This window comes from Petromyzon marinus, chromosome 66 (assembly GCF_048934315.1).
Source record: "Petromyzon marinus isolate PM22_M1 ecotype Great Lakes invasive population chromosome 66, UKy_Petmar_22M1.pri1.0, whole genome shotgun sequence".
Taxonomy (NCBI): domain Eukaryota; kingdom Metazoa; phylum Chordata; class Hyperoartia; order Petromyzontiformes; family Petromyzontidae; genus Petromyzon; species Petromyzon marinus.
In genome coordinates, this window is record NC_133732.1 from 7,141,885 (window position 1) to 7,169,332 (window position 27,448).

Below are 27,448 nucleotides of genomic sequence, written 5' to 3' on the forward strand. Positions count from 1 at the left end.
TTCTCCTCGTGAAGCACAGCGACACCACCCCAGTTTACGTCTGGGAGGCGTGGCGATGCGTTGCTGAAAGGTGCGGCGACGAAAATCGAAACGACGTCCATCAAAGCGACTCACAGGGTAGTGGTAGTAGCAAGTACGTATGGTGGTGGTAATGATAGTTGAGAGGCGATGGATAACAAGCGCGTGGGGAGCGGTAGTGTAGCGGGTTAGCGCTGCGCTGCGCTACGAACCCAGCGACCCGAGTTCGATTACCACTCGTGGCCAACACCGGTGACGATTATTTGAACCGGTCCTGGGACCTCACCTAGGTCGACTCAGCCTCAAATGAGTACCTGTCGCGGTGTGTAAACATCGCCGCTGGGGAGACAAAGGCGGCTGAGCGTGGTGTTGGCCACCCACCCCCTCGTGTGCTGTCGGCCTTCATAGGTTCTGCTACTCGTTAACAACGCTTGCCCCAACAGTCTGTTAAAGCTACACGGGGGGATCTTGGTCTTGTTGGCTGATTTTGACTCGGCCTTGAACGAGGTACTGGCAGTGTCTAAACATCGGCATTTGGGATATCAAAGCGGCCAGGGTATGGTGTGAGGGTACCCGCGGTGTCTGGGAGATTGTTGACTACCTCGCCTGGTATGCAGGAGGTCGTGGGTTCTATCCCAGTGCTCTCGTCGATTTTTCTCGAGGTCCTTCTGGGTACAGCGGTTCCCTCGGTTTAACGATGCCATCGATTGACGATATTTCGATTAACGATTTGCCCTCCCATAGGGTTACCCCCCCCTTTCCCCCCTGTTGTTCCATTAACGATGAATTTTCGATTAACGGCCCAGGTTTTTACGACCTCACGCGGACCCACAAAAATTTCGGCCAATCGGAGCGCTCGGAAGTGGACTCGCCGGGCCTCGGCCAATCAGCGGCGCGCCCCTTTTCCATGAGCCAATGGCGAGCTTAGCTCTTCGATGGCTGACGGTGATGCGTGTGCTTGTGGAAGCAGCTCGCACGAATACTTTGTGGGTTTATTTCTTTGACTTAAAACATTAAAATGAGATCGGCAACGATGGCCCCTAAAGTGACGAAAATAAAGTGAGGAAGACAATTAGTTAAGCAATTGCCTTAATCGCCTACTTCAGTAGTTGTCTTCCTGCTGTGGTTGTCCCACCTGATGACGATTGCTTGTGTTGCGATCGAAACGTCGTGATCAATTATTATTTTTCTACCTACATGACTTTACCGAAAGAACCAAAGAGTATGGATTCCTTCAGTAACAAAAGCTTCAAATCAAGATTGCCTTAAATGGTTTCACCCCAACGCCTCCGTCAACCCCCATCTATCATTTTCTATAGCCTAAGGTAAGAATTGAGATTTCATGCTCCATGTATGCACCCTTTAATGCTCCAATGTATCCACCATTTCTCCGTGTTTCCGTTCACATTCGTGCTTTAATATGTTCGCATAACGTTCGTTTTTTTTAATAACAAAACCAACATGCTTGTTTAGATATTATAAACCGTGTTTTTTGGGTGGAAAAGGGTCAACTTTCCATCGTCGTGGAACAAATGAATCTCATTAACGCGTACTTTTTACATTCCATTTAACAAATACAAACGAAACCGTCTCCACCGAGGTTATTAACTTACTGGTGGGCTGGAACTTACCCCCCCCCGCCTCTCCACTGGAGCTAAACCTGATGGCAAAACTGAAATGCGCCTCCGACGTCGAGTGGCTGTGGAGAGCCGGCAAACCACCGCGTCGTCTCTACGTTTGTCTTGTGCCGCATCTCGTCGTCTTACACCGCTTCTCGCCGTCTTGTCCCGCATCTCGTCGTCTTGTCCCGCATCTCGCCGTCTTGTCCCGCATCTCGTCGTCTTGCGCCGCATCTCGTCGTCTTGTCCTGCATCTCGTCGTCTTGTCCCGCATCTCGCCGTTTTGTGCCGTGTCTGGCCGTCTTGTCCAGCCGTCTTGCGCCGCATCTCGCCGTCTTGTCCCGCATCTTGTCGTCTTGTGCCGTGTCTGGCCGTCTTGTGCCGTGTCTGGCCGTCTTGTGCCGCATCTCGTCGTCTTGTGCCGCGTCTCGTCGTCTTGTCCCACATCTTGTCGCTCTGCTGCGTTGGAGCGACCCGCAGGTTGGTGGTGAAATTCACTCAAGACGAGAGGTGAATTCACACTCACACCGCCATTCACTCTCTCTGTGTCTCTCACACCGTATTCACTGTTGTCACGAGGGGTGAATTCACACTCACACCGTCATTCACTCTCTTTGTGTCTCTCTCGTACCGTGTTCACTGTTGTCACGAGGGGTGAATTCACACTCACACCGCCATTCACTCTGTCTGTGTCTCTCTCACACCGTGTTCACTGTTGTCACGAGGGGTGAATTCACACTCACACCGTCATTCACTCCCTCTGTGTCTCTCTCCCACCGTGTTCACTGCTGCCACGAGGGGTGAATTCACACTCACACCGCCATTCACTCTCTCTGTGTCTCTCTCACACCGTGTTCACTGCTGTCACGAGTGGTGAATTCACACACACCGCCATTCACTCTCGCACCGTGTTCACTGTTGTCACGAGTGGTGAATTCACACTCACAACGTCATTCACTCTCTCTGTGTCTCTCTCGCACCGTGTTCGGTAAATTCACACTCACACCGCCATTCACTCTCTCTCTGTGTCTCTCTCTGGTACCGTGTTCACTGTTGTCACGAGGGGTGAATTCACACTCACACCATCATTCACTCTCTCTGTGTGTCTCGTACCGTGTTCACTGCTGTCACGAGGGGTGAATTCACACTCACACCGCCATTCATTCTCTCTCTGTCTCTCTCTGGTACCGTGTTCACTGTTGTCACGAGTGGTGAATTCAAACTCACACCGTCATTCACTCTCTCTCTGTGTATCTCACACAGTGTTCACTGCTGTCACGAGGGGTGAATTAAACATTCACACCGTTGTTACAAGTTGCGGCTTCACATTCACCCTCTCGAGGGCGATCGTTCACCACGACTGCGTTCGACGTTTTAAACGTCCCCCCTCCAACCCGTCTCCGATTCCCGCAGATGTCCTCGCGCGCAAAGTTTCCGATCGGCAAACACGAAGAAGAAGGAGACACGGGCAGTCGAAGTCCCGCGCTCCGTCCCGACTTCACGATGCGACGTGATAACGCTGACGACGCCGGTGAGATCAATTGGCTGGCCATCGATACACTACACTGAACACTACACTATACACTACACTATACACTACGATACACGACACTATACACTACACTATACACTACACTGAACACTACTATACACTACACTATACGCTACTATACTATACGCTACTACACTATACACTACACTATACACTACACTATACACTACACTATAAAGGACACCATACACTACACTATACACTACACTGAACACTACACTATACACTACACTGAACACTACACTATACACTACACTATACACTACTATACACTACACTATACACTACACTATGCACTACTATACACTACACTATAAAGGACACTATACACTACACTATACACTACACAACACTACAATATACACTACACTGAACACTACACTATACACTACTATACACTACACTATACACTACTACACAGAATGCTATACACTACTATACACTACACTATACAATACACTGTACACTACATTATACGCTACTATACACTACTATACAGTCCACTATACACTACGATACACTACACTGCTATACACTAGACTATAGTGTAGTAGTATGTATGCTGAACTTCTTTCCCGCCGTACGTAGCCAACCGTGCTAATCGGAGGTGCACTAAAAACATAAAACCCATTATAACCGTGCGGGCTCGTGAAGAGCTTTAATGGGGGGGACGTCTGTTGTGGATAACGATGTTTATATACTGGAGAGAGTGCTATTTAATATACGGAAAAGTAGGGGAGCAGGAAACGGGAATGAAAAAGCGAAAAAAAACATAAAACTGTTGTGTCTGGGGCACTGTTGAGTCTTTGGGCAGTGTTGAGTCTATGGGCAGTGTTGAGTCTAGGGTCAGTGTTGAGTCTATGGGCAGTGTTGAGTCTAGGGTCAGTGTTGAGTCTAGGGTCAGTGTTGAGTCTATGGTGCAGTGTTGCGTCTCTAGGCAGTGTTAGTCTATGGGCAGTGTTGAGTCTATAGTGCAGTGTTGAGTCTGTAGAGGTGTTAACTACTCACTGTTCGGCATCCTGCATTGCCACTAGGTATCAAAGGGGCAGTGCAGCGTTACCTCTGTGTGAAACGGTTGGGGTCAGACGAGGTGAAGTGGATCGTGGGCCACAGTTTGGTAAGAACCAATCAGACAGTTCCACGTGGGAATGTGGGATTGGTTAGACCTGGCCACAAACGGGTATAAGAAGGGTGAGTGCGCAGAGCGCGGGGAGTTCTCTCCCTACACAAAGACCGAAGCCCGGGCTGAAGATAGCCAGGACCCTGGACCCAGCCTTCCAGCCCTTCTGAGGGCTAAGGCTCGGCGTATCCAGTGGTCAGGACCCATCGGGCCAGCGGTGGGTCAGATAGCCTCCCCTAGGTCCCAGCCGGAGGACTCTAGGATAGCGGTAGATGTGTAAGTCCCGCCAAGACAGGAGGCTGTACCTCCTTAGGTTAGCAAGAGACCTGTGTGTAGGTCCCGCTAAGTCCGGAGGCTGTACCTTCTTAGGGTATCGGGTGAGGGGACCGTATACCCCTCTGTGTGTTAAGGACTGTGTAAGAGAAGAATTACAATAAACAAGAGTGTGCCTCATAAGAAGTGTGTTCGTCATTATAAACACTACAAGTCTATGGGCAGTGTTAGTCTAGGGGCAGTGTTGAGTCTATGGTGCAGTGTTGAGTCTATAGGCAGTGTTGAGTCTATGGGCAGTACGTATGTTGAACTTCTTCCGCGCCGTACGTAGCCAACCGCGGCCGAATCGGCCTGCGACGCGAGTCGCCGCGTTGGCCATGGCGCGCTTGTCAAAATCCACAGCCGGTGATGGGAGTCGTTTCGGCGATGCCGAAGAAGAAGGGGCGACCGAGAGGCTGTGGGAGTCGGGGAGCTACCGCGGACAGGCGGCAACATCGGAGCGGAAGCCGTTCAGGGTGGAGGTGTGGGCGGAAGACGTCAAGAAGTTCGTTGAGGTGCAGTTGCTGGATGAGGACACGGGTCAAGGTGAGTCCCCCTGTGATCGCGTTGCGCAGGCAGAAACGCAACACGCGTGTGTCGTGTGTAGTGCGTGTTCGTATAGTGGTATAGCGTATAGACCGGCTCCGGTTTGACAGCAGAGGTCTCACTCCGAATAAGCCGAGCGGCGTTATCTTTTCATCGGTTGCGTGTAACGTTGTGTGGAAGCTACCTGGTCTGTCGCTCCGCACGAACCTTCGGGTCTTCTCGGCCACGGTCATTCCCTCCCTTCTCTACGCTTGCGAAATGTGGACCCCCCCCCTAATTGAACATCTTCACCGGTGAGAAACATTTAGGCTGGCCTGCCTACGATCCATCCTGGGTTTAAACAGGCTGGATTGTGTGAGCGAATGAAGAGACAAGACGACCTGAGTGTCATGTGCTCACATAATGGTTTTACGTGGTGTCTGAACAAGCTGGAGTCTGCCCAGTACCTTGCTCAGAATCCCAACCAGTGAGGCGTTGCAGTAATCGAGTCAGGATAACACAAAAGCATGGACCAGTCTCTCCAAGTCACCAGGTGATAGGAAGCGATGCATTCTGGTAATATTTCTTAGGTGGAAAAGGGAAATTTTAACCGCCTTAGATATGTCCCTCAAAGGATAATTACTGGTCAAACTGAACACCAAGATTTCTGACCTCCCGTGTGGGACAGACATCGTGACCATCAATCAGCAAACGAGGTGAACCAATTTTAGAAAGATGCTGAGGGGAGCCGATGATTATGGCTTCGGCCTTGTCGGCATTGAGTCGCAAAAAGTTTTGGCGAAACCATGAATTTGCTACTGTTAGTGATGCAGACAGCGAATAAAAAGCTGCTACATAGTACGGTCCTAACCGGATATAAATTTGAGTGTCATCTGCATAGCAATGGTAGTGTGAGTTCTATTCAGACACATGCCAAGACTTGGAGGCAACACGTTTATTTCTTGAACAACACAACTTCCACTGGATAACTACTTAGGGTGTTGACCACCACGGGATAACACATAAGCACTCAATAGCGAGACTATATAGGGCGGTAACCACCACGGGTAACTTCGTAACCACCGACTGGATAACTATATTCGGCGGGAACCACCACGGCTATTTCGCAGCCACTCGACGGGACGTCTGCCCGCTCGGATCCAGACAGCCACGCGCTGTCAGGTCCACGCTGAAGCCCGGAGATCGTAGACGTAGCCCACTGAATCCATTCCCCGAGACGAGCAACGGAGCATACGCATGACTCACCTTTTATCGGCCCTGGCGTGGTCGAGTCGGGGCTCTGGTCACGCGGCCCGTCACATGCCCCCTGGCCCCCGTTAACCCCTCGTCCCGGTCACGCGCCCTGACCGAGTTCACCTGGAGTACCATGTCCTCACATGGCCTCTCCCCACTGGCACTCAGACCTGCAGTACCTCTTTTCCGCCAGTGCGACGCTATGAACACACTATGCACGCCGCTACAGTAGGATAAACCAAGGTGTCGGAGCAGAATACCCAATGGTGCCATGCCCTTCCCAAAAGTAGAAATAACCCACAGTGCATTTAGCGATTGTCGATAGCCACAAAACCGGCTCACCGTTCAATTTAACCTTTCAACCAAAAAGTAATATATTTTGTGTTTTTTGCGATCTCTGCGGACAGACGCGGCCGACGAAACGCAACTGCCGTGCGACGAATGCGGCAGGGGTTTCGGCAAGCGCTTGCAGACGCGCGCGGGCGACGCGAATCGCGGCGTAGGCGGCGCCGGCAACGAGGGCGGCGGCAGCAGTCAAATCCCTCCGGCCTGCACGCGGTGTGGGAAGTCTCCGGGCACAGGCACGAGTCTCGGCCGGAGGCCGGAGAGCCGCCCGCAACCAACGGCCGGGAGCTCGCGCAGACGGCAACGCGACAGGCCTCGGCGCGTCCGCTACGACGCCGCCGATGCCGACGCGACGGACGCCGACCGGCCCAAGCACGTGTGCGCCGAGTGCGGCAAGGGCTTTCCCTACCGCTACGGCCTGAAGCGCCACGCCAGGTCGCACACGGGCGAGAGGCCGCACGCGTGCGCCGACTGCGGCAAGCGCTACTCGGAGCTCTCGGCCCTCAAAAAGCACTCGATAGTGCACACGGGCGAGCGGCCGCACGCCTGCGCCGCGTGCGGCAAGGCGTTCTCGCGCCGCTCCGACCTGGAGACGCACGCGCGCACGCACACGGGCGAGAGGCCGTACGCGTGCGGCGAGTGCGGCAAGGGCTTCGCGCAGCGCTTCCACCTGGAGACGCACGCGCGGACGCACACGGGCGAGAGGCCGTACGCGTGCGGGGAGTGCGGCAAGGGCTTCGCGCAGAGCTCCCACCTGAAGGTGCACCTGGCGACGCACACGGGCGAGAGGACGCACGTCTGCACGGAGTGCGGGAAGGGCTTCTGCCAGCGCTCCGACCTCAAGAAGCACTCGACGATGCACACGGGCGAGAGGCCGTACGCGTGCGGGCAGTGCGGCAGGCGCTTCTCGCACCCGTCGCACCTGAAGAAGCATTCGCGGGTGCACTCCGGCGAGGTTGAGGAGGTTGAGTACACGTGCCACGATTGTGGGGAAGGGTTTTTGCGGATCGACGCTCTGAAGAAACATTTTTTCCGGACACACATAGGCGAGTAGGAACGCCGTTTTTTGAATGCACGGTTTGTACTCGGGCGGGGCAAGACGATGGATGGATATGCGGTGACTGCAGGTGAAATATCACGGGCGGGTGGTTTTCGAGCGACTTTTTTTTTTTTCCCCGAGTCAATTCGCGATTGAATTTTTCTTCAGGGCGGTAACGGATCGCCGGCTTGAGTAAACTGTGTGTGTCGTAAAGCCCTCCCAAATCCCGCTCCGATGACGTCTGGCAAGTTTCAGCGTTGTGGGTGGTGTCCCGTTCACCGGCGAATCTGGGAACGCGCGAGCGGCTCATTGTTACATTTATTTATAGGGGCATAGTAGCAACAGCAGCAGCGTGTTTATAAAGACGTTGTCACTCACCGCAGAGAACCGTAGCGACACGACTGCCGCCAATCTACGATAGCCGGCGGCAAAGCTGTGCCACACGCCCCTCCCGCGTGGCCTTGCGGTGGGAGCCATTCCGATGGCGTAAACACACACACACACACGTACGTATTGGCCTAATTAATTACTTGAGATAAATACGTACGTCATCGGTAATGAAGCGGAAGAAAAACTAAAATCAATTAACTTCATGGGTGCACCGAGGCTCCCACCACAAGGCCACGCGGGAGGGGCATGTGGCACAGCTTTGCCGCCGGCTATCGTAGAGTGGCGACGGTTGTGTCGCTACGGTTCTCTGCGGTGAGTGACGACGTTTTTATAAAACGCTGCTGCTGCTGTTGCTACTACGCCCCTATAAATAAATGTAACAATGAGCCGCTCGCGCGTTCCCAGATTCGCCGGTGAACGGGACACCACCCACAACGCTGAAACTTGCCAGACGTCATCGGAGTGAGATTTGGGAGGGCTTCACGACACACACAGTTTACTCAAGCCGGCGATCCGGAGGGGCGAGTGGCTACGCCTCGAGATACAATTAACGCTGAGCTGCTCGCGCGTTCCGAGTTTCAGCAGTTAATGGGACACCACCCACACACCACCCTGCGAATGCCAGACGTCATCGGAACGAGAAAGGTTGAAATAAAAATGAGTTTGTTTACCCCCCCCCTTCCTCCTCCCCCCACCCTCGTTTTGATCGACAACTTTTTGTTTTAGCTGCACGTGTCCATCGTTTAATTGTCGCCAAATAAAGTTCCCCCCCCCCCCCCGAAAAACACGAAAGAGAATGACGGTCGTGATTTGACGACGATGTTGATAACAATAATGACATTTTTTACAGCGGCTTTTAATCAAGGATCTCAAAGTGCTGTACAGGACACAGCAGCAGCCACCGTGGCGTCCACAATCAGCACTGCTGGACATCTGTGAAAAAAGAGCTTCATAGCACATGATTCGTTTTGGTGCATTTTATTAATTTGTTTATAATTTTTTAAATTAGTATTTCTCTTAGCATAGACAGCAAGGAATTAGCACACCGAAGAAGATAGCGGAGAGCAAGCAGTAGAAGCGAACAATACCCGCTTTTAGTACTAAAACGCAAAAAAGAAAATTGACAACTGAGAAAGCCTTGGAACTGTCACGGGAAAAGACGCAGAAAAAAGTAAGGCTGAAGAAGAAGCGAATCGGATGTGGATGGCTACTAAGTACAACAAGCATTGAGGCAAGGACATCGGCAAGGATGAGCAGGAATCGCTGGGAAAAAAAGTCAATGAGGCGACATTGAATGCCACGCTGGAGAATACAGTAGACAGACTCTCGATTATCCGCGGGTGTGGCTTATCCGATTTGGCGGATTAAAGGTGCAGCTGAGATTTTGATGTCAACTTATAACCCGTGGATTTTTCCCCTTAAGCCCGAATTAACAATCGAGCAATGTTCATGCGTTGTTATTCTTGGAAATGTTTGTTACAAGTCACACGGCGCTTAAACCGAATAAATACGTTGCTCCGGTTAATCCGAATACACGTGGTCGCCTCTACAGTGCAGTAGTTGCCATATCTTTACAACAGTGGGTGGTGGAGTTTAATTGATGTTGATTGGCCGTGGCTCTTCTGCTGTCATCCACCTAGCGGGCCGAGTCTTCTGCTGGCCGGGAGCCAGCAAAGTGTCATCACTGAGCACACGCATCGTCGATAGGTCGATCGTTAGCACTGGCAGAGCCAGTGGCGGGGGGGGGGGGCATGTGCCCCACCCCCCCCCTCAATGATCCAATCGAAATCCCTAATTTGATTGCATTATTGGAGTTTATTAGTAATAAATCGGCATTTTGCGACCCCCACTGCCACTGTGTAGCATATTATTATGTGCTAGGGACTCTATGAGATGATAGCACAATAGTCGGAGTCCACAATTGGCAATAAGTAACGGCAAAGCAGTTATAAGCGACTCACAGAATTGTGCGCAGTTGCGTATACAGTACACGACTTCCCTGAAGGCATTCACCTTCAGCGAGCGCGGTGCCGATCACTAACAACTCCTTACTAACAACTCCTTACTAACAGCTCCTTACTAACAACTCTTTACTCACTAACAACTCCTTACGCACTAACAACTCCTTATGCACTAACAACTCCTTACTAACAACTCCTTACTAACAACTCCTTACTAACAACTCCTTACTCACTAACAGCTCCTTACTCACTAACAACTCTTTACTAACAACTACTTACTAACAACTCCTTGGTAACAAGTCCTTAATAACAACTCCTTACTAACAACTCCTGTATCATTTTTTATTGCTGGAGGGGTTGCCCCCCCTACCTGAAAATACTGGCTCCGCGATTGATCGTTAGCATTCGTTCCGGAAAGATCCGCGGAATAAATGGATATTTTACTGGTAGGAAACGTAGTGGACTGGAAGCCCAACCGGGATTAATTCACAGGAGGCAGGGGCTTAATTGTGTATGTCTGTGGATGTCTGTCCACGTCGGAGGGGTGGGGCTGGGTGGAGAGGGGAGGGTAGGGAGGGGCTGGGGGGGGGGAGGGTGGGGGGTGGGAGGGGTGAGGCTGGGTGGGGAGGGGCTGGTCACCCCGTGGTGCCCTTATATGGACTGGAAGCCCAACCGGGATTAATTCACAGGAGGCAGGGGATTAATTGTGTATGTCTGTGGATGTCTGTCCACGTGTATCCGGACACCCGGATAAAATGGGAAGGGTGGGGCTGGGTGGAGAGGGGCTGGTCACCCCGTGGTGCCCTTATAAAACTCAACGTTTAACCTGCTCACGCCGGCTAGTGCCGGCCCTCACAGTCGGGCATATTGTGCGGAATACACCACGTGGTGCCGCCGTTGACTCTGGCCATTGACCAAGCAACCCAACCTTCCTACCAGCTCCCTCCGCAGTAAAAATGTGTTTGGGGATTATCTGCGATTTCGAAATATCCGCGGCCATCCTGCCCGTCATTATCCGCGGATACTCGAGAGCGAGGAGGCGTACTAACTGGTCGCCAGCACACATGGGACGGAAAGATCTTGGTGATGGACAAAGAGACAATCCCATACACAGCCCCTACCAGGAAAAATGAAAACCACCCTCGTCATCATCACGATCCATGGGCAGATAGCCCCGTAGTCGGAGGTGTCCACTGCGACATGTCCTCTGTCTTGAAGTGCCAATACAGTATGCTCAAGTAGCGGTACATCACAGTAGTGTGTCGTGTAGTGTCGTGTATACCAGTGTTTAGTGTATAGCAGTGTATTGTGGAGTGTATATCAGTGTATAGTGTAGGGTATAGTAGTGTATAGTATAGTGTATGATTTAATATATAGTGTCGTGTATAATGTAATATATAGTATTGGGTATAGCAATATATAGTTGTGTAGGGTATAGTAGTATATAGTGTATAGTCGTGTAATGTATAGTAGTATATAGTGTAGTGTATATAGTGTAGTGCATAGTGTAGTGTATGGTGTAGTGTATAGTGTAGTGTACAGTGTAGTGTATAGTGTAGTGTATAGTAGTATATAGTGTAGTGTACAGTGTAGTGTATAGTGTAGTGTATAGTAGTGTATAGTGTAGTGTATAGTAGTATATAGTGTAGTGTGTAGTGTATAGTAGTATATAGTGTAGTGTATATAGCATCTGAAAGTGCCGCACGATGCGGTGACCGTCTTTGTTCGATGGCCAGCCAAAAAGCCGTTGCTGCGAGGATAATGACCATCGGAGTTGGCGTGACGATGGTTTACAGCTCCTTGAAGGAGGCACAGCAACCGTGGCAGTAGCGATAGAAGAGTGATAGGGAGGCGACTGACTTTCGGCGGGCGACTGGAAAGTGGGCCCTCTCTTGGTTCAATGGCCATCCAAAAGCCACTGCTGCTGTTAGCGAATATGACCGGAATTCAGGTGACGAAGGTTTACAGCTCCTTGAAGGAGGCACAGCAACCGTGGCAGTAGCGATAGAAGAGTCATGGGTAGGCGACTGACTTTTGTTGAGCGACTGGAAAGTGGGCCCTCTCTTGGTTCAATGGCCACCCAAAAGCCACTGCCGCTGAGTCTGCTGCTGCTAGCGAGGATAACGGCCAAAGGAATTGGCGTGGCGATGGTTGATGGCTTCCTTGGCAGCTACACCCAGCGTCTGTGCCCGTATCTCGTCGCCTGTGACCGCCCTTGTGCCGCATCTTGTCGCTCGCTGCGGGGTGAATGGGTTGAGTGTGTGTGGGGGGGGGGGGGTCACCACACGGCGGAGACAGAGAGAGAGACGGAGACAGGGACAGAGAGAGACACGGAGACAGGGACAGAGAGAGGCACGGAGACAGGGACAGAGAGACACGGAGACAGGGACAGAGAGAGACACGGAGACAGGGACAGAGAGAGACACGGAGACAGCGGCCGTGGGGACACGGAGACCAAGAGAGACACAGCGAGACGGTCATACATAGACACGGCAAGAGACACACAGAGAGACAGAGCGATACGCAGATAGACAGACAGATAAAGACAGGGACACACAGACACCACAGAGATAAAGACACAGAGACACACAGAGACATACCACAGAGATCAAGACACAGACAGAGACACACAGAGACATACCACAGAGATAAAGACAGACAGACAGAGACACACACACATACCACAGAGATAAAGACAGACAGACGGAGACACACAGACACATACCACAGAGATCAAGACAGATAGACAGAGACACACAGACACATACCACAGAGATACAGACAGAGACACACAGACACATACCACAGAGATAAAGACAGACAGAGACACACAGGCACTTACCACAGAGATCAAGACACAGACAGAGACACAGACACATACCACAGAGATAAAGACAGACAGACAGAGACACACAGACACATACCACAGAGATACAGACAGAGACACACAGACACATACCACAGAGATAAAGACAGACAGAGACACACAGGCACTTACCACAGAGATCAAGACACAGACAGAGACACAGACACATACCACAGAGATAAAGACAGACAGACAGAGACACACAGACACATACCACAGAGATAAAGACATAGACAGAGACACACAGACACATACCACAGAGATAAAGACATACAGACAGAGACACACATACACTTACCACAGAGATCAAGACACAGACAGAGACACACAGACACATACCACAGAGATAAAGACAGACAGACAGAGACACACAGACACATACCACAGAGATAAAGACACAGACAGAGACACACAGACACATACCACAGAAATAAAGACAGACAGAAACACACAGACACATACCACAGAGATAAAGACAGAGACACGCAGACACTTACCACAGAGATAAAGACAGACAGAGACACACAGACACATACCACAGAGATAAAGACAGACAGAGACACACAGACACATACCACAGAGATAAAGACAGACAGACAGAGACACACACATACCACAGAGATAAAGACAGACAGACGGAGACACACAGACATATACCACAGAGATCAAGACAGACAGACAGAGACACACAGACACATACCACAGAGATACAGACAGAGACACAGGCACTTACCACAGAGATCAAGACACAGACAGAGACACAGACACATACCACAGAGGTAAAGACAGACAGAGACACACAGACACATACCACAGAGATAAAGACACAAACAGAGACACACAGACACTTACCACAGAGATCAAGACACAGACAGAGACACACAGACACATACCACAGAGATAAAGACAGACAGAGACACACAGACACATACCACAGAGATAAAGACACAGACAGAGACACACAGACACATACCACAGAGATAAAGACACAGACAGACAGAGACACACAGACACATACCACAGAGATAAAGACACAGACAGACAGAGACACACAGACACTTACCACAGAGATAAAGACAGACAGAGACACACAGACACATACCACAGAGATAAAGACAGAGACACACAGACACTTACCACAGAGATAAAGACAGACAGAGACACACAGACACATACCACAGAGATAAAGACAGACAGAGACACACAGACACACACCACAGAGATAAAGACACAGACAGACAGAGACACACAGACACATACCACAGAGATCAAGACACTTCGTCGAGGTGCTATCATCTGTGATTGCCAGAGCCGTTTCTGAAAAAAATAGCTACGCAGGAGCACAGTTGGGCCTTCTTACACTTGGTAAAATATAACAAAAATATATATGTAGTTAAGTTTTTAATGAACAAAGAGACGTGTCGACTTCAAGAGACAAGAGATAACAACCGACACCGAACGGACACGACTATAGATTAGCACGGGTGGCTATGCGTACGGTGCGAAAGAAGTTCATTGTTACCTAGATAAAGGGAGAGAGAGACGCACATATACATGCAGAAAGACAGGTACGGACAGACTGGAAAAAGATACAGATAGCCAACCGATTCGCACGGTTGGCTACATACGGTGCAAAAGAAGTTCAACATACGTACATCGATAAAGGGAGAGATATACATATACATGCAGAGAGACAGACAGACAGCCAGAGGTGGAGACAGACTGGGAAAGATAGACGGAGTTGGACATACAGATGGGGACATAGACACAGAGAGTGACAGATGACCATTTGTAGCGGAGGGCAAAGTGAGCGTGGATGTTGTTGTTGATCCTGGCCCTGGGACCGGCCGACGAGGCCGGGAAACCTGCAGCCATGCCCTTGTGACGTCACAATAGAATTACCATATCAGTCCGTGACGTACGGCCCAGCGTCGTGCGGTGGCCGAGTGTCAGGGTCGGCCTCGTTTCAACCAGGTGAGGAACTTCCTCTGTCTGTCTGTCTCTCCTCTACGGCTTCTGATGTTAGACACTGCAGTGCGACACAGCTACAATGCCATCGACATTCAGGTGGTGGTCAATCCCAGCAGATAACCGCATCAACAGGAGCAGTAGCGGACTAGTGAATCGTCATCATCGTCGTCATCATCATCATCGCTGTGACGATGTCTCCTTCTTGGTATTTGTGTATCGGGGGCATTGCGTCGCTACGCGGTGTGAACGTTCTCTGGACTGGATGACCACAGCCACACACTGGCCGATGATGATGCTGCTGCTGATGATGAATTGCAATAGAAGGCTCGGAGAGGCCTGCATCCAGCAGTGGATAGACCCTGGCTGATGTTGCTGCTGCTGAGAGTCTTCTTCCATATGGATGATGATGCTAATGTGGACACTGTAGAACAACAGCTACAATGTCATCAACATTCAGGTGGTGGTCAAGCCCAGCAGATATCCGCATCAGGAGGAGCAGTAACGGACTAGTGAATCGTCATCATCATCGCTGTGGTGATGTCTCCTCCTCCGTGTTTGTGTATCGGGGTCATTGCGTCGTTACGCATTGTGTACGGTCCTTGTTCTGGATGACCACAATCGCACACTAGCTGATGATGATGAATTGTAAAAGAAGGCTCTGAGAGGCCTTCATCCAACAGTGGATAGACCCTGGCTGCCGATGATGCTGCTGCTACTGATGACATTTTTCTTCTTTCGTACGGCTGATGTAGATGGCAGAGCAATATCTACAATTTCACATTCAGGTGGTGGTCAAGTCACAGACAATCGCGTCAGCAGGAGCAGTAGCGGAGTAGTGAATCATCGTCGCTGTGATGTCGCCTTCTTCGTATTTGTGTATCGGGGCATTGCATCGTAATGGGTTGTGTTCTGTTCTGGATGACCACAGTCATGGCATCACCACTACTGGAGAGAGTTTTTAATTTCCATTTGTGTATCATCGACGAGGATAGAATCTCATTTGCTAGAGTGAGTGAGTGAATATTTGAGCGGATGAGTGAGTGGGTGAGTGAGTGGGCATCAGTGAAGCGATATGATTTGTGAGTTGAATTTGTTTAACCCGGTGCGGACTCAAATATGGTCTAATTTTGCAATAGTGGGTGGGTGGGTGCGTGAATGATTGGGTGAGTGAATGAGCCGGGTGGTTGAGGTGGTGAGTGGCTATTATGATTGAATGAGTTCAAGTTTAATTCGTTTCATCAGGGTGAGCACTCAGAGCGAGTGACCTAGTTCAAGCCACTGCCTCGACAGTTCCCATTCAGTTGTCTTCTTTTCTGGCTCGAGTTGACAGCAGCCACTGGGGGAGACAAAGGCGGCCGGGCGTGGTACTAGTCACCCCACCACCTCGTGTGCCATGCCGGTATTCATAGACGCTGCCGCTACTCGCTAACAGCACTTTTCCCATACAGTCTGTTACAGGCTATACGGGGGATCTTTGTCTTTTTTTGCCTTTGTACATCAAATGGGGCGCCACAGTGGAGAGACGTTAACTATCTCGCCTGGTATACAGGAGGTCATGGGTTCAATGCCGAGCCTGACGCCTGCTGCTGTATATTTGAAGTTTGCGTGACTCTCTCTCTTCCCGTGGTCGCGTGGATTTTTCTCCGGGTCCTCCGGTTTTTCTCCACCACATTTAGAATCAACGTCAAGCATTTAGAGAGCATTTGGCTGCCGCTATAAATTTCCACGCGACGAGGAGGATGATAATTAGCCGCTTGGTTGAGCAGCTATCATTTGCGATGGCCATGTCACTTCTGAAAAAGAGCTACGTAAGACCTCAGTGGGGGCCTTACCTGGTAAGAAAAATACGTATAAATAGAACATCGTTGGTTGTTTTTGATCCTCAGATGGATTTAGACGTGAAGTTGCCGTTCATCAAGCAAGAAAATGAAGACTATCCAAGCACCGGGACGGGTCCGGACCCAACGGTGAAACGTGGATTTACTGCCGCCGGTGAGAGACGCCTCCAACAAACCGTGGCGTGAACAAACAAAAAATCAAAAAGCGCAGAATCAAAGCGTCGCAGCGCCAAGGTTCTGGTCTTGTGCATGAGAGGCACAGAGCGGTTGTTTGACACGTGGTAGAAAGCTTTCGCGACATATTATCCATATCATGGGACCTCCCTTGCCGGTATCAAACTATAAGAATAGGTTTTACCCTTTCTGGAAATTAAACAGTTGTGTTAAGATGTTAAAACACGAAACAGAAACATTTGCAAGGAATCGTGTCTGCATTAATCACACACATACTGGTGGTGAACATGCAAAAAAAAAACATGCTCTGGTAGGATTTGCATTGTCTTTTAAACTAATTGGTCCACACCAGAGACAGCTTTCTTTCGAGGCTAGGCTCTCTAAAGAATGAAAGATAATACACATAATACCGCGCTAACCACTACACTCACCACTACAAACCTGTCAACCCCTTATCAGTGCTGTACCTTATTACAGACCAATTCAGACCTTATTGGTCACCCCATGCCCTTATAAATCTCAACGTTCATCCTGCAAAGTCCCATCGCAAGGAGAGAAACAAACGAATAGACAAAAAATGTGCCCATATTGAAACAGCTGTATGCCGTATGGACCTAAAAATTCAATTTCCCTGTACAAGAATATGGCTAAATCGTATGTGTTGATAGGTATGTATACTTTTGATTTAAAGCTTTCGTGACTGCAGGGATTCATATTGGTTCTTTCGGTAAAGTCACGTAGAAGGGAAACAATAAAGTAATAAAAATATAATAGGCATGTATACGTTACCCGCCGGTTCCTCTTCCTCCCCTCGTTTTTGAAATTTCCCAACGCATTTCTGGTTCTTGAAAGATGCCGACGATGAAAAAGTGCTTCCAAATTTGATTAGATTTTTCCACCACAGCCGGACATCTGAAGGATGTTAAAGTTGAAAGAAACACCGAGACACCGGTAGAGGACGAGGAGGAGGATGAGGATGAGAGGGGAGACACCCGCGGATATCCGGCCGTACCCGGCAAGAAGTTGGTGAAGATGGAGGTGTGGTCGGAAGATGTCAAGAAATTCATCGTCGTCAAGTTGCTGGAGGAGGACATTGGTCAAGGTGAGTTCCACCATTGAGTGTAGAGTTTGGAACATACTTACGTACATACGTGTGTATGTACATGTGTGTGTGTTGAACTTCTTTCACACCATACTACGTAGCCAACTGTGCTAATCAGAGGTGTGGGAGAAGGACGACAAACTAAACACAAAAAGTAGTTTTAAAGAAACGAGTTTTCAATCGAGATGATTTAAAAGTGCATAGCTCAGTGAGCCTTATACAGTAAAACCTTGGATTGCGAGCATAATTCGTTCCGAAAACGTGTTTGTAATCCAAAGCACTCGTATATCAAAGCACTCGTATATCAGTTGTGATCACGTGACGCTCGGCAGACAAGCGTATACGTACTACTCGTATTGCAAGACCTCGCTCGTTTATCAAATGAATATTTATTTACAATTTTTTCTCGTCTTGCAAAACACTCGCAGACCAAGTTACTCGCAATCCTAGGTTTTACTGTACTGCCATAAATCACAACTGGGTTGTGCTACTGCTGGAGGCATATCATGAGTCTATGTATCTCTGTGTGGTCAGGCTATGGGTCTCTGAGTCTATTGGTCTCAAATGAGTCTGGGTAATCACACTCTTATGCAGTCGTGAGCTTTGCAATGGCCTCACTTATCTGTCGTTCTACACGTATCGAAGATGGAGGAAACATTGCAGGGTATGTGTAGCCCACACTAACCCTAACCCTCACTAACCCTACCCCTGACCTGTAACCGTAGGCGCCACGGTGGCTAGGAGATATTAACTACCTCGCCTGGTATGCAGAAGGTCGTGGGTTCGATCCGGACCCTGATGCCTGCTGTATTTTCGGAGTTTGCGTGTTCTCTCTCTCTGTCTCTCCCCGTGGTCGCGAGGATTTTTCTCCGGATCCTCCGGTTTTTCCCCTCCACATTTAGAATCAACATCACACGTCCAGAGTATTTGGCTACTGCTATACATTTCCACGTGATGATGATGATGATAAGCGACTTGGTTGAGCTATCATCTGTGATGGTCAGGGTCGCTTCTGAAAAAGAGCTACCTAGTTCAGTGGGAAGGCCTTACCTGGTAGAAATAAAAAATAGTTTCGTTTATAATTTGGAAAACCCTGCTCCTGACCCGCACGTTTGATTATCAATGGTTGGCTACGTACGGTAGCGAAAGAAGGTCAACGTACGCGTTTGCGCCCATTGAGCAGTCCCGACTCCGTCGAAGGTTAGTGGGTTTGCGTTTCTCAAAAAATGTTTCGCAGCCGCCGTTCCGAACGCCGCCGCTCGAGTCGAGGAACCCCGCGGGAGAGCAGAGACGAGGTGGGGCCCCCGTGGGCGTGATGACGAAGCTCGGGATCGCAACTTCATCGAGGTGGAGCTGTCCGAGGAGGACACGGGCCAAGGTGAGAGGAGAGAGAGAGGAGGGAGAGAGGAGAGAGAGAGCGAGAAGGGGTGTTTACCTGTCCTCCACCTTTCTTTGATCGCATCGCACACAGCAGCAGCAGCGGCAGAAGCAGCAAACGCGATGTGTTCAATAATAATGGAGAAATAGTCTCGATTATTCTGCACTAATAAATAATCAGAATCAGAATATTTATCTTGCAGGAGGAATCTGATGAGCTATAAATCTCTTTGTTCACAAATGTCCAGGAGGGGCACAGGGTAAGAAAGTTACGACAACAAACACAGTTACAAAAACACGATAGGAGTGCAAAGTATAAGTCAGGTAAACAAATCACCCGAACTACATACAAATACAACACTAAACCATCCCCATCCTACCATCGCCATCCTACTTGGCTGTCACAAATGATAGCTCAACAAAGTGGCTTATCATTTGGAGATTTATAGCCCCAAAATAATCTAAAGAATCTCAAAATTGCAGATAATATCCATTGTCCGCAAAAGGTTTCTATTTGGTGTTTGAACATCCTTACACCAGTTTTATTGCCAGAAAGAGAAATCCAACTTTGATAGTGGCATAAAGGTCCCATCTTGTAGCTGCTCACCCCTAGCTATAAATGCCCTTATAGTGCATTGTTTTTGTACTGTTCGCCTTTTGGCGTTCTCTGGTCTGACACTGCTCGTGAGACTAGGCCCTAAAGAAGGCTGTCTCTGGTGTAGGCCAATCAGTTTCAAAGACAATGCCTTTATATATTGTCACAGAGCGTGTTTGTTCGCATGTTCACGACAAGCACCTTGATTCCTTGCAAAAGTTTAGATTTTGTCTTTGGTCATTTTAACGACCTGTTTTATTTCCAGAACACCTATTCTTATTTTTTCAATTCTGAGTCCGAAAAAATGAGAATGGGTTTTAACCTAAATCTTGACTGAAAGCTTTCGTGACTGCAGGAATACATATTCTATGGGTCTTTCGGTAATGCCACGTAGATAAAAAAAAAAAATTCACGACGTTTCGATCGCAGCACAAGCAATCGTCTTCAGATGAAAAAATACAGCGAGAGAGCTTGATGAAGCCGGATGTTATATAGGCCTGAGATGGGTGCAGCCCAAGGGTAAGTGGGCGGGGCTAGAAATGGAATTTGCATGTAAATGTAAGAACAGAAGGCGCCCTCTACAGCTTTGTGTTGCGATCGAAACGTCGTGATATTTTTATAATTTTTCTATCTATCTGGCTTTACCGAAAGACCCATACATTATGGTTTTACCCGTTCTTGCCTATTTTTTTTATTCTTTGTTCTATTCTTGTTTTTTCCATACTTTGATACTGGCAAAAAAAGTCCCAAATTCTGAGTCCGTTATACTCTTTAAATTGTCGTCTTCAAGCTACGGGGGTTCTCCCCCGTAGCTTTCAGATTTAAAAATCAAAGTTGTTGTCTGATTTGGATTACTCTGTCATAATAATTATAATTATTCGCGTTTATCACAGTTCTTCACTTTATTGGAATTTTTATATTGTTATTAATCGGCTTGGTTTTTTTAAATTTTGCTTCGATTTTCCTCTCAACTTGTGAGCGCAGTTTTATTTATTTCACGTACAGCACTTTGAGACGCTTCAACATGAAAGGCCGCTTTAAACATTTTTGGTGGTTGCTTTTTTATTATCACTACTACTACTGCTACAATTTCAGTTGTGCTACCCTATGACTGGTGAAGAAATTCCCACACAGAAATCATACATGTGTACGTACAGGCGACCCCCGCACCGACTTGCGACCTAATGTTGGTCACAAGTCGAGCCGTCGTAAGTCGAACCCCTTATTTCTCATAGATGCGACGTTATACATTTGCGGTTCCATTTCTGGAAACCCATCACGTGCCGTAAAAATAGCGAAGTTTACCACGAAAATAAATTAAAATAGCCCTGACCAACATTTAGCGTAACTTTTGTATAACCTTTGCAAACATTTATTAAGTGAAAACAAACACTCGCATTTGAAAATCCTCAAGTAATTCTCTGAACGTGCATCACATTTCCTCTTCTCGGACACGGCAAAAGGCGCAAAATGTGAAGAAAATTTACGAAAAAGTGAAGATCGTTGAGAAAGAGACGCTGCGTTCGCTCTAAGCGCAACTGTCGGGCTAAGCAGTGCCATCAGGCTCGGCGTTGGTAGCAGTCGTTAGGCGGTTGTAGATACGAGTTTCGGTTGTTACTGTCGTACTTGCTAAAAGCTAGGGGTCGCAGGTCGAGCCGTCATTAGTCGGGGGTGACCTGTATGTACGTTGAACTTTTTTTGCACCGTAAGTAGCCAACTGTACGTATGTTGAACTTCTTTTGCGCTGTACATAGCCAACAGTATGTATGTAGAACTTTTTTTCAGCGTACATAGCCAACCGTACGTATGCATGCTGAAATCCTTTTGCACTGTATGTAGCCAACCGTACATATGTATGTGTAACTTTTGCACCATCGTATGTAGACAACCGTGCTAATCAGAGGTGTGGGAAAAGTGACAACAAACTAAACACAAAAAGCAGTTGTAAAGAAATGAGTTTGTCAGTCTTGATGATGATTTAAAAGCATGTAGCTCCCGGTAGTTTCCTAATATCGGAAGGAAGAGCATTCCAAACGGTGGTGTGCTGAAGTAGTGCACTAACCGGCAGGTTTTTGTTTACGTCACAAACCTCACTAATTGGCCAAGTCGAGTGGTGGCTGTGGCGAGTGTAACGACACATGCATATTTACGCGACCTAACCCAAACAACAACAAAGATACCTTCATACTTTTGCACCGCGATAAAATGACGGCGTCGTTTCTGGCACCGATCGTTGAAATGTTTCCCCCGTTAATCTAGCGGCGCGGTTTCTCATTAAAATAAATGTTTTTTTTTTTTTTCACAGAGGCCGAGCCAAAACAAATGCAGCTCCTGTGCGGGGAGTGCACGGCAGCAACAGCAAAGGTAGACGTCCATTTCTCGGCGTCCGACCGAGCGGAGCGGACCGGCCGGACCGGCGATCGGGCGGCGGCGGGAGCCTGCGAGCGGTGCGGCAAGACGATGGTCGGCACCCCGGCGCCGCCCGCCGCCCCCGCCGGCGCGGGGGGCAAGAAGCCGCACGCGTGCGCCGAGTGCGGCAAGCGCTTCCGCACGCGCTACAACCTGAACACGCACTCGCTGATGCACACGGGCGAGTACACGCACGTGTGCCCCGAGTGCGGCAAGGGCTTCGCCACGCGCTTCACGCTCAAGAAGCACTCGCGCATCCACACGGGCGACTGGCCGCACGCGTGCGACGAGTGCGGCAAGGGCTTCGCGACGCGCTTCGACCTCGCCAAGCACTCGCGCACGCACACGGGCGAGCGGCCGCACGCGTGCCCCGACTGCGGCAAGCGCTTCGCCCACCGCTACAACCTGGAGGCGCACTCGGCGTCGCACACGGGCGAGTGGCCGCACGTCTGCGCCGAGTGCGGCAAGGGCTTCACGCAGCGCTCCGACCTGGAGACGCACGCGCGCACGCACACGGGCGAGCGGCCGCACGCGTGCGGGGAGTGCGGCAAGGGCTTCGCCAAGCGCTCGCACCTGGAGGCGCACTCGGCGTCGCACACGGGCGCGTGGCCGCACGTCTGCGCCGAGTGCGGCAAGGGCTTCGCCAAGCGATCCGACTTCGAGAGGCACACGCGGTCGCACACGGGCGAGAAGCCGCACGTGTGCGTCGAGTGCGGCAAGGGGTTCACGCGGATCTCCGCGCTCAAGAAACATTTCGTCGTGCACGCCCTTGAGTGAACTTGGAACTGAACTGAACTACGTACATTTTTTTTTCTTCACCAGGTGTGAGGCCCCCCCAATAGCTTCCTTTTTCAGAAGCGGCTTGGCCATCATGAACGGTAGCTCGGCGAAGGGTGACTGATGTCATCGTCGTCTTCGCATGGAAATTCATAGCAGCAGCAGCAGCAGCCAAATACTCTTAAACGCGTGATGTCGATTATAAATGTGGGAGAGAAAAACCGGAGGTCCCGGAGAAAAATCCACGCGACCACAGGAAGCGAGAGAGAGAGACACAAACTCCAAATATACAGCAGGCGTCAGGGTTGGGATCAAACCCACGATCTCCTGCATACCGGGCGAGGGAGGTAACATCTGTTCATTCAGCTTGGAGAGCTGAATGAAGTTCAAAAGAATTCACAAACAGACACCGCCTTGTTGTGAAAGACCCAACGCAGAAGATTCCCTGGGGTTTGATCTTCCACGAAGCTGTTCATGGTCCCACCTTAAACCGCATCAGGCACTGCATAAATCATGGCAGCAGTTGCGGATGGTAGCCGATGATGCACAAATGGAAAATCGGAAACTCTCTCCGGTAGTGGCAGTGCCATGACTGCAGGACCGTACACAACGCGTAACGACGCAATGCCGCGGTACACGAATACGAAGGAGGAGACGTCGTCACAGCGATGCCGACGACGATTCACTACTCCGCTACTGCTCCTGCTGACACGGTCGTCTGGGCTTGACCACCACCTGAATGTGACATTGTAGCTGTTGCTCTGCCATCTACGTCAGCAGCCGTACGAAAACAGAAGACTCCTAGATACCCATAGAGATCCAGACCCATACAAACGCACAGAGACTCGGAGAACCATAGAGGCTCGCAGAGACTCGTAGGCACCCACGGAGACTCACAGAGATCCGTGGAGACTCGGACCCAGAGACTCTTGTAGGCCCAGGCTCATAGAGACCCATAGAGATCCATAGACCCATAGACTAATAGAGACATCTCAGCGATATGCTACTCCGCTGGCTCCTCACACGATTGTCTGCTGGCTTGACCGCCACCTGAATGTTATATTGCAGCTGTTGCTCTGCATCTACATCTGTAGCCGTACGGAAGAAGAACAAGAAGACGACCGTAGCGCCCAGTCACATGATTTGAGCATTGGGCCTCACCGTGGTTTCCCTGCTCGGTATCAGCAGCAGCAGCAGCAGGAGAGGAAACTGAACCGAACTATTTTTTTTACTTTACCAGGTGTAAGGTCCTACTAAGCTGCTATGTAGCTGTCTTTGAGGAGCAACCTGGCTATGACAAATGATAGCTCAACGAAGCGGCTTATCGTCATCATCATCACGTGGAAATGGATAGCAGCAGCCAAATGCTGTAAACGCGCGGTGACTTTGACTTTAAATGTGGAGAGGAGAAAGTGGAGGGCCTGGATAAAGATCCACGCGACCACAGAGAGAGAGAGCCAGACTCCAAATATACAGCAGCAGGCGTTAGGGTCGGGATCGAACCCACGACCTCCTGCATACCAGGCGAGGTAGTTAACATCTCACAACGGCCGCCGTTAGGCACTAAGCGGCAGGTGACGTCACCCACGGCGCTTGTGCCAGGCTAGGTGCACCACTTTGCGGCCGTCGATAATGTGCTCGTGTGTGTGTATGCATTGAGCTTATTTCGCACCACCGTACGTAGCCAACCTTGCTAATCAGAGATGCGGGGGAAGGACAACAAACTAAAAGCAGTTCTGAAGAAATGAGTTTGTCAATCTAGGTGATGATTTAAAAGTGCATCATAGCTCCCAGTGGCTTCTTAATATCGGAAGGAAGAGCATTCTAGACGGCCGCGGAAGCGCATCTGAAAGCGCCGCGCGATGCTGGTGATCGTCTTTGTTCGACGGCCAGCCAGAAGCCACTGCTGCTGCTGGTATAGAGGATGACCGGAATTGAGGTGACGATGGTTTATAGCTCCTTGACGAAGGAGGAACCATAACCGTGGCAGTAGCGATAGAAGAGTCATAGGGATGCGACTGACTTTCGGCGGGCGACTGGAGAGTGGACCCTCTTTCTTCAATGGCCATCCAAAAGCCACTGCCACTGCTGCTGTTAGCGAAGATGACCGGAATTCAGGTGATGAAGGTTTACAGCTCCTTGAAGGAGGCACAGCAACCGTGGCAGTAGCGATAGAAGAGTCATAGGGAGGCGACTGACTTTCAGCGGGCGACTGGAAAGTGGACCCTCTTTGTTCGACTGCCAGCCAAAAGTCGCTGCCGCTGCTGCTGCTAGCGAGGATAATGGTGACCACCGGAGTTGGAGTTTGCGAGGGTTTAACGCTCACCCGGTCGGGATCAGCGAAGCGGTCGGATGGAAGAGTTTGAGGCGGCGGCGTGAACCCGCCGTTTTTTTTGTTTTGTTTGCGGCACAAACGATCTTGAACCTTTTTTGTTTGTTTTAATCTCGGTTCAGCAGAGCGGAGGAATCCGATGGGCTACGAAGCTCTTTCATCACCGATGTACAGCGATCATCGGCGGCGCCCCCCCCCCCCCCCCCGGCGCCTCCCCTCTCCCCCACCCCCACACCCCCTCCCCCTGGGGGAGTCAGGTCACGGTTGACGTGGGACCACGGCGTGAGCGATGTTGATCTTTCACCAAAGACGACGAAGACAAAGATTCCCCCTCCTACCCCGTGTAGCCTCGAATGGACTTGAGGGCAAGTGGCTGTTAGTAGAGAGTATCAGCTCCTACAAAGACAAAGATCCCCGTGTAGCCTGTAACAAACTGTCGGGGCAAGTGCTATGAAGGCCGGAATGGCATAAGAGGGGGTGGGTGACCAGCAACGACGCCCGACCGCATTTTGTCTCCCCACTGGCGATGTTTACTACACACCGCACCAGTTACTCATTTGGAGTCGTGAGCGCAGCGTAGCGCTAACCGTTACACCACTGCTCCCCACCACCACCATCACCGCCACGCCTAGGCACCTTCGTCTCCCTCCGGTGGAGATGTAAGCCAACGCGTGGCTCACAGGAGGCGGGTAACGATACCGGGTCCCACTCGAGGCGTTATCGCGGTCTGGGCCGTCGCACGACATCACAGAACTAGTCAGTTGGGGTTGATTTATTTGTATTTCCTGTGCGGTGCATGTAGAACCTATAATGATCGGGTTGGACACGTGGTAGGGCTTTCGACAACAAATATTATCCATAACAGAGGTTGTTTTGGGTTCGATCGCGTAAATATGAATGCATCGTTGAACCCCGCCACCACCATCCGACACGGCCAATCGGTGGGATACATTTACGCGATCTAACTCAAAGACCTCTATGACGAATGATCGGGTTATAGGTTGTATAATGGTAAACGAAAATGAAAAAAAAATCCAATTATGTACGTCCACAATTCCGTGTACACATAATATCACTCGCGCGTACAGCGAGCGTAATGATACAGCAGCCGATTTTCCAATATCTTCATTATGTATGGGCGAGTGTTCCTTAGTTTTTCAATGGATAAGAAAAAGTATATAATTTACGGTGATTGGCGACCAGCTGCTTTGTGGGATGAAGGCCTTCCTAGGGGTCTTGTCAGTCATCGGGGTTTGGGCCATACTTCAAACAGCAGCTCAAGGATCACCTCTCCAGGCACTCACCTGTTCAGGCTCTCACCTGACCAGACCCTCACCTGTCCAGACCCTCATCGATCCAGACCCTCATCGATCCAGACCCTCACCTGTCCAGGTCTTCTTGGAGCTCTGGCTCCACACCTCCGAACCTCCGAGTTCTCAATCGAAGGTCAATGCGTCCGATTTGCGAAATATGCACGCGTTTCCAAATCATGTTTATGATTATGATAAATAAAAATAGGGTTTTGCCATTTCTGGCAATAAAACAGGCGTTAAGATGTTCAAACACCAAATAGATTATACCTTTTGCAAGGAATAATCAAGTCTGCATTAACCACACGTACTTGTGGTGGCCATGCAAACAATCATGCTCTGATAATATACTTGTCTTGTCTTTGAAACTGATTGGCCGACACCAGATAGGCATCTATGTGGTGTTTGAACATCTTAACACAACTCCTGTTTCATTGCCAGAAAGGGTAAAAACCCTGTTCTTATTTTTCATCCTCTGCTACAGTCAAAAAAGGTATCCTCATGATACGTTTTTATGAATTATTATGACTATTGTGATTAAACTTCACCTTGTTATCAAGTA

At 49.8% G+C, this 27,448-nt stretch overlaps 1 protein-coding gene across 1 annotated transcript; it reads left to right on the forward strand.

The window, feature by feature from the left end:
* Positions 1-141: 141 nt before the first annotated feature.
* On the forward strand, positions 142-27,448 carry LOC116956572 (uncharacterized). The gene is made up of 9 exons (XM_076054545.1): positions 142-2,147; positions 3,051-3,168; positions 4,985-5,167; positions 6,808-7,796; positions 14,931-14,975; positions 16,859-16,964; positions 17,889-18,086; positions 19,324-19,464; positions 22,364-27,448. Exons 2-9 carry the CDS (start codon positions 3,051-3,053, stop codon positions 23,242-23,244), a joined length of 2,661 nt encoding a protein of 886 aa, XP_075910660.1. The 5' UTR covers positions 142-2,147; the 3' UTR covers positions 23,245-27,448.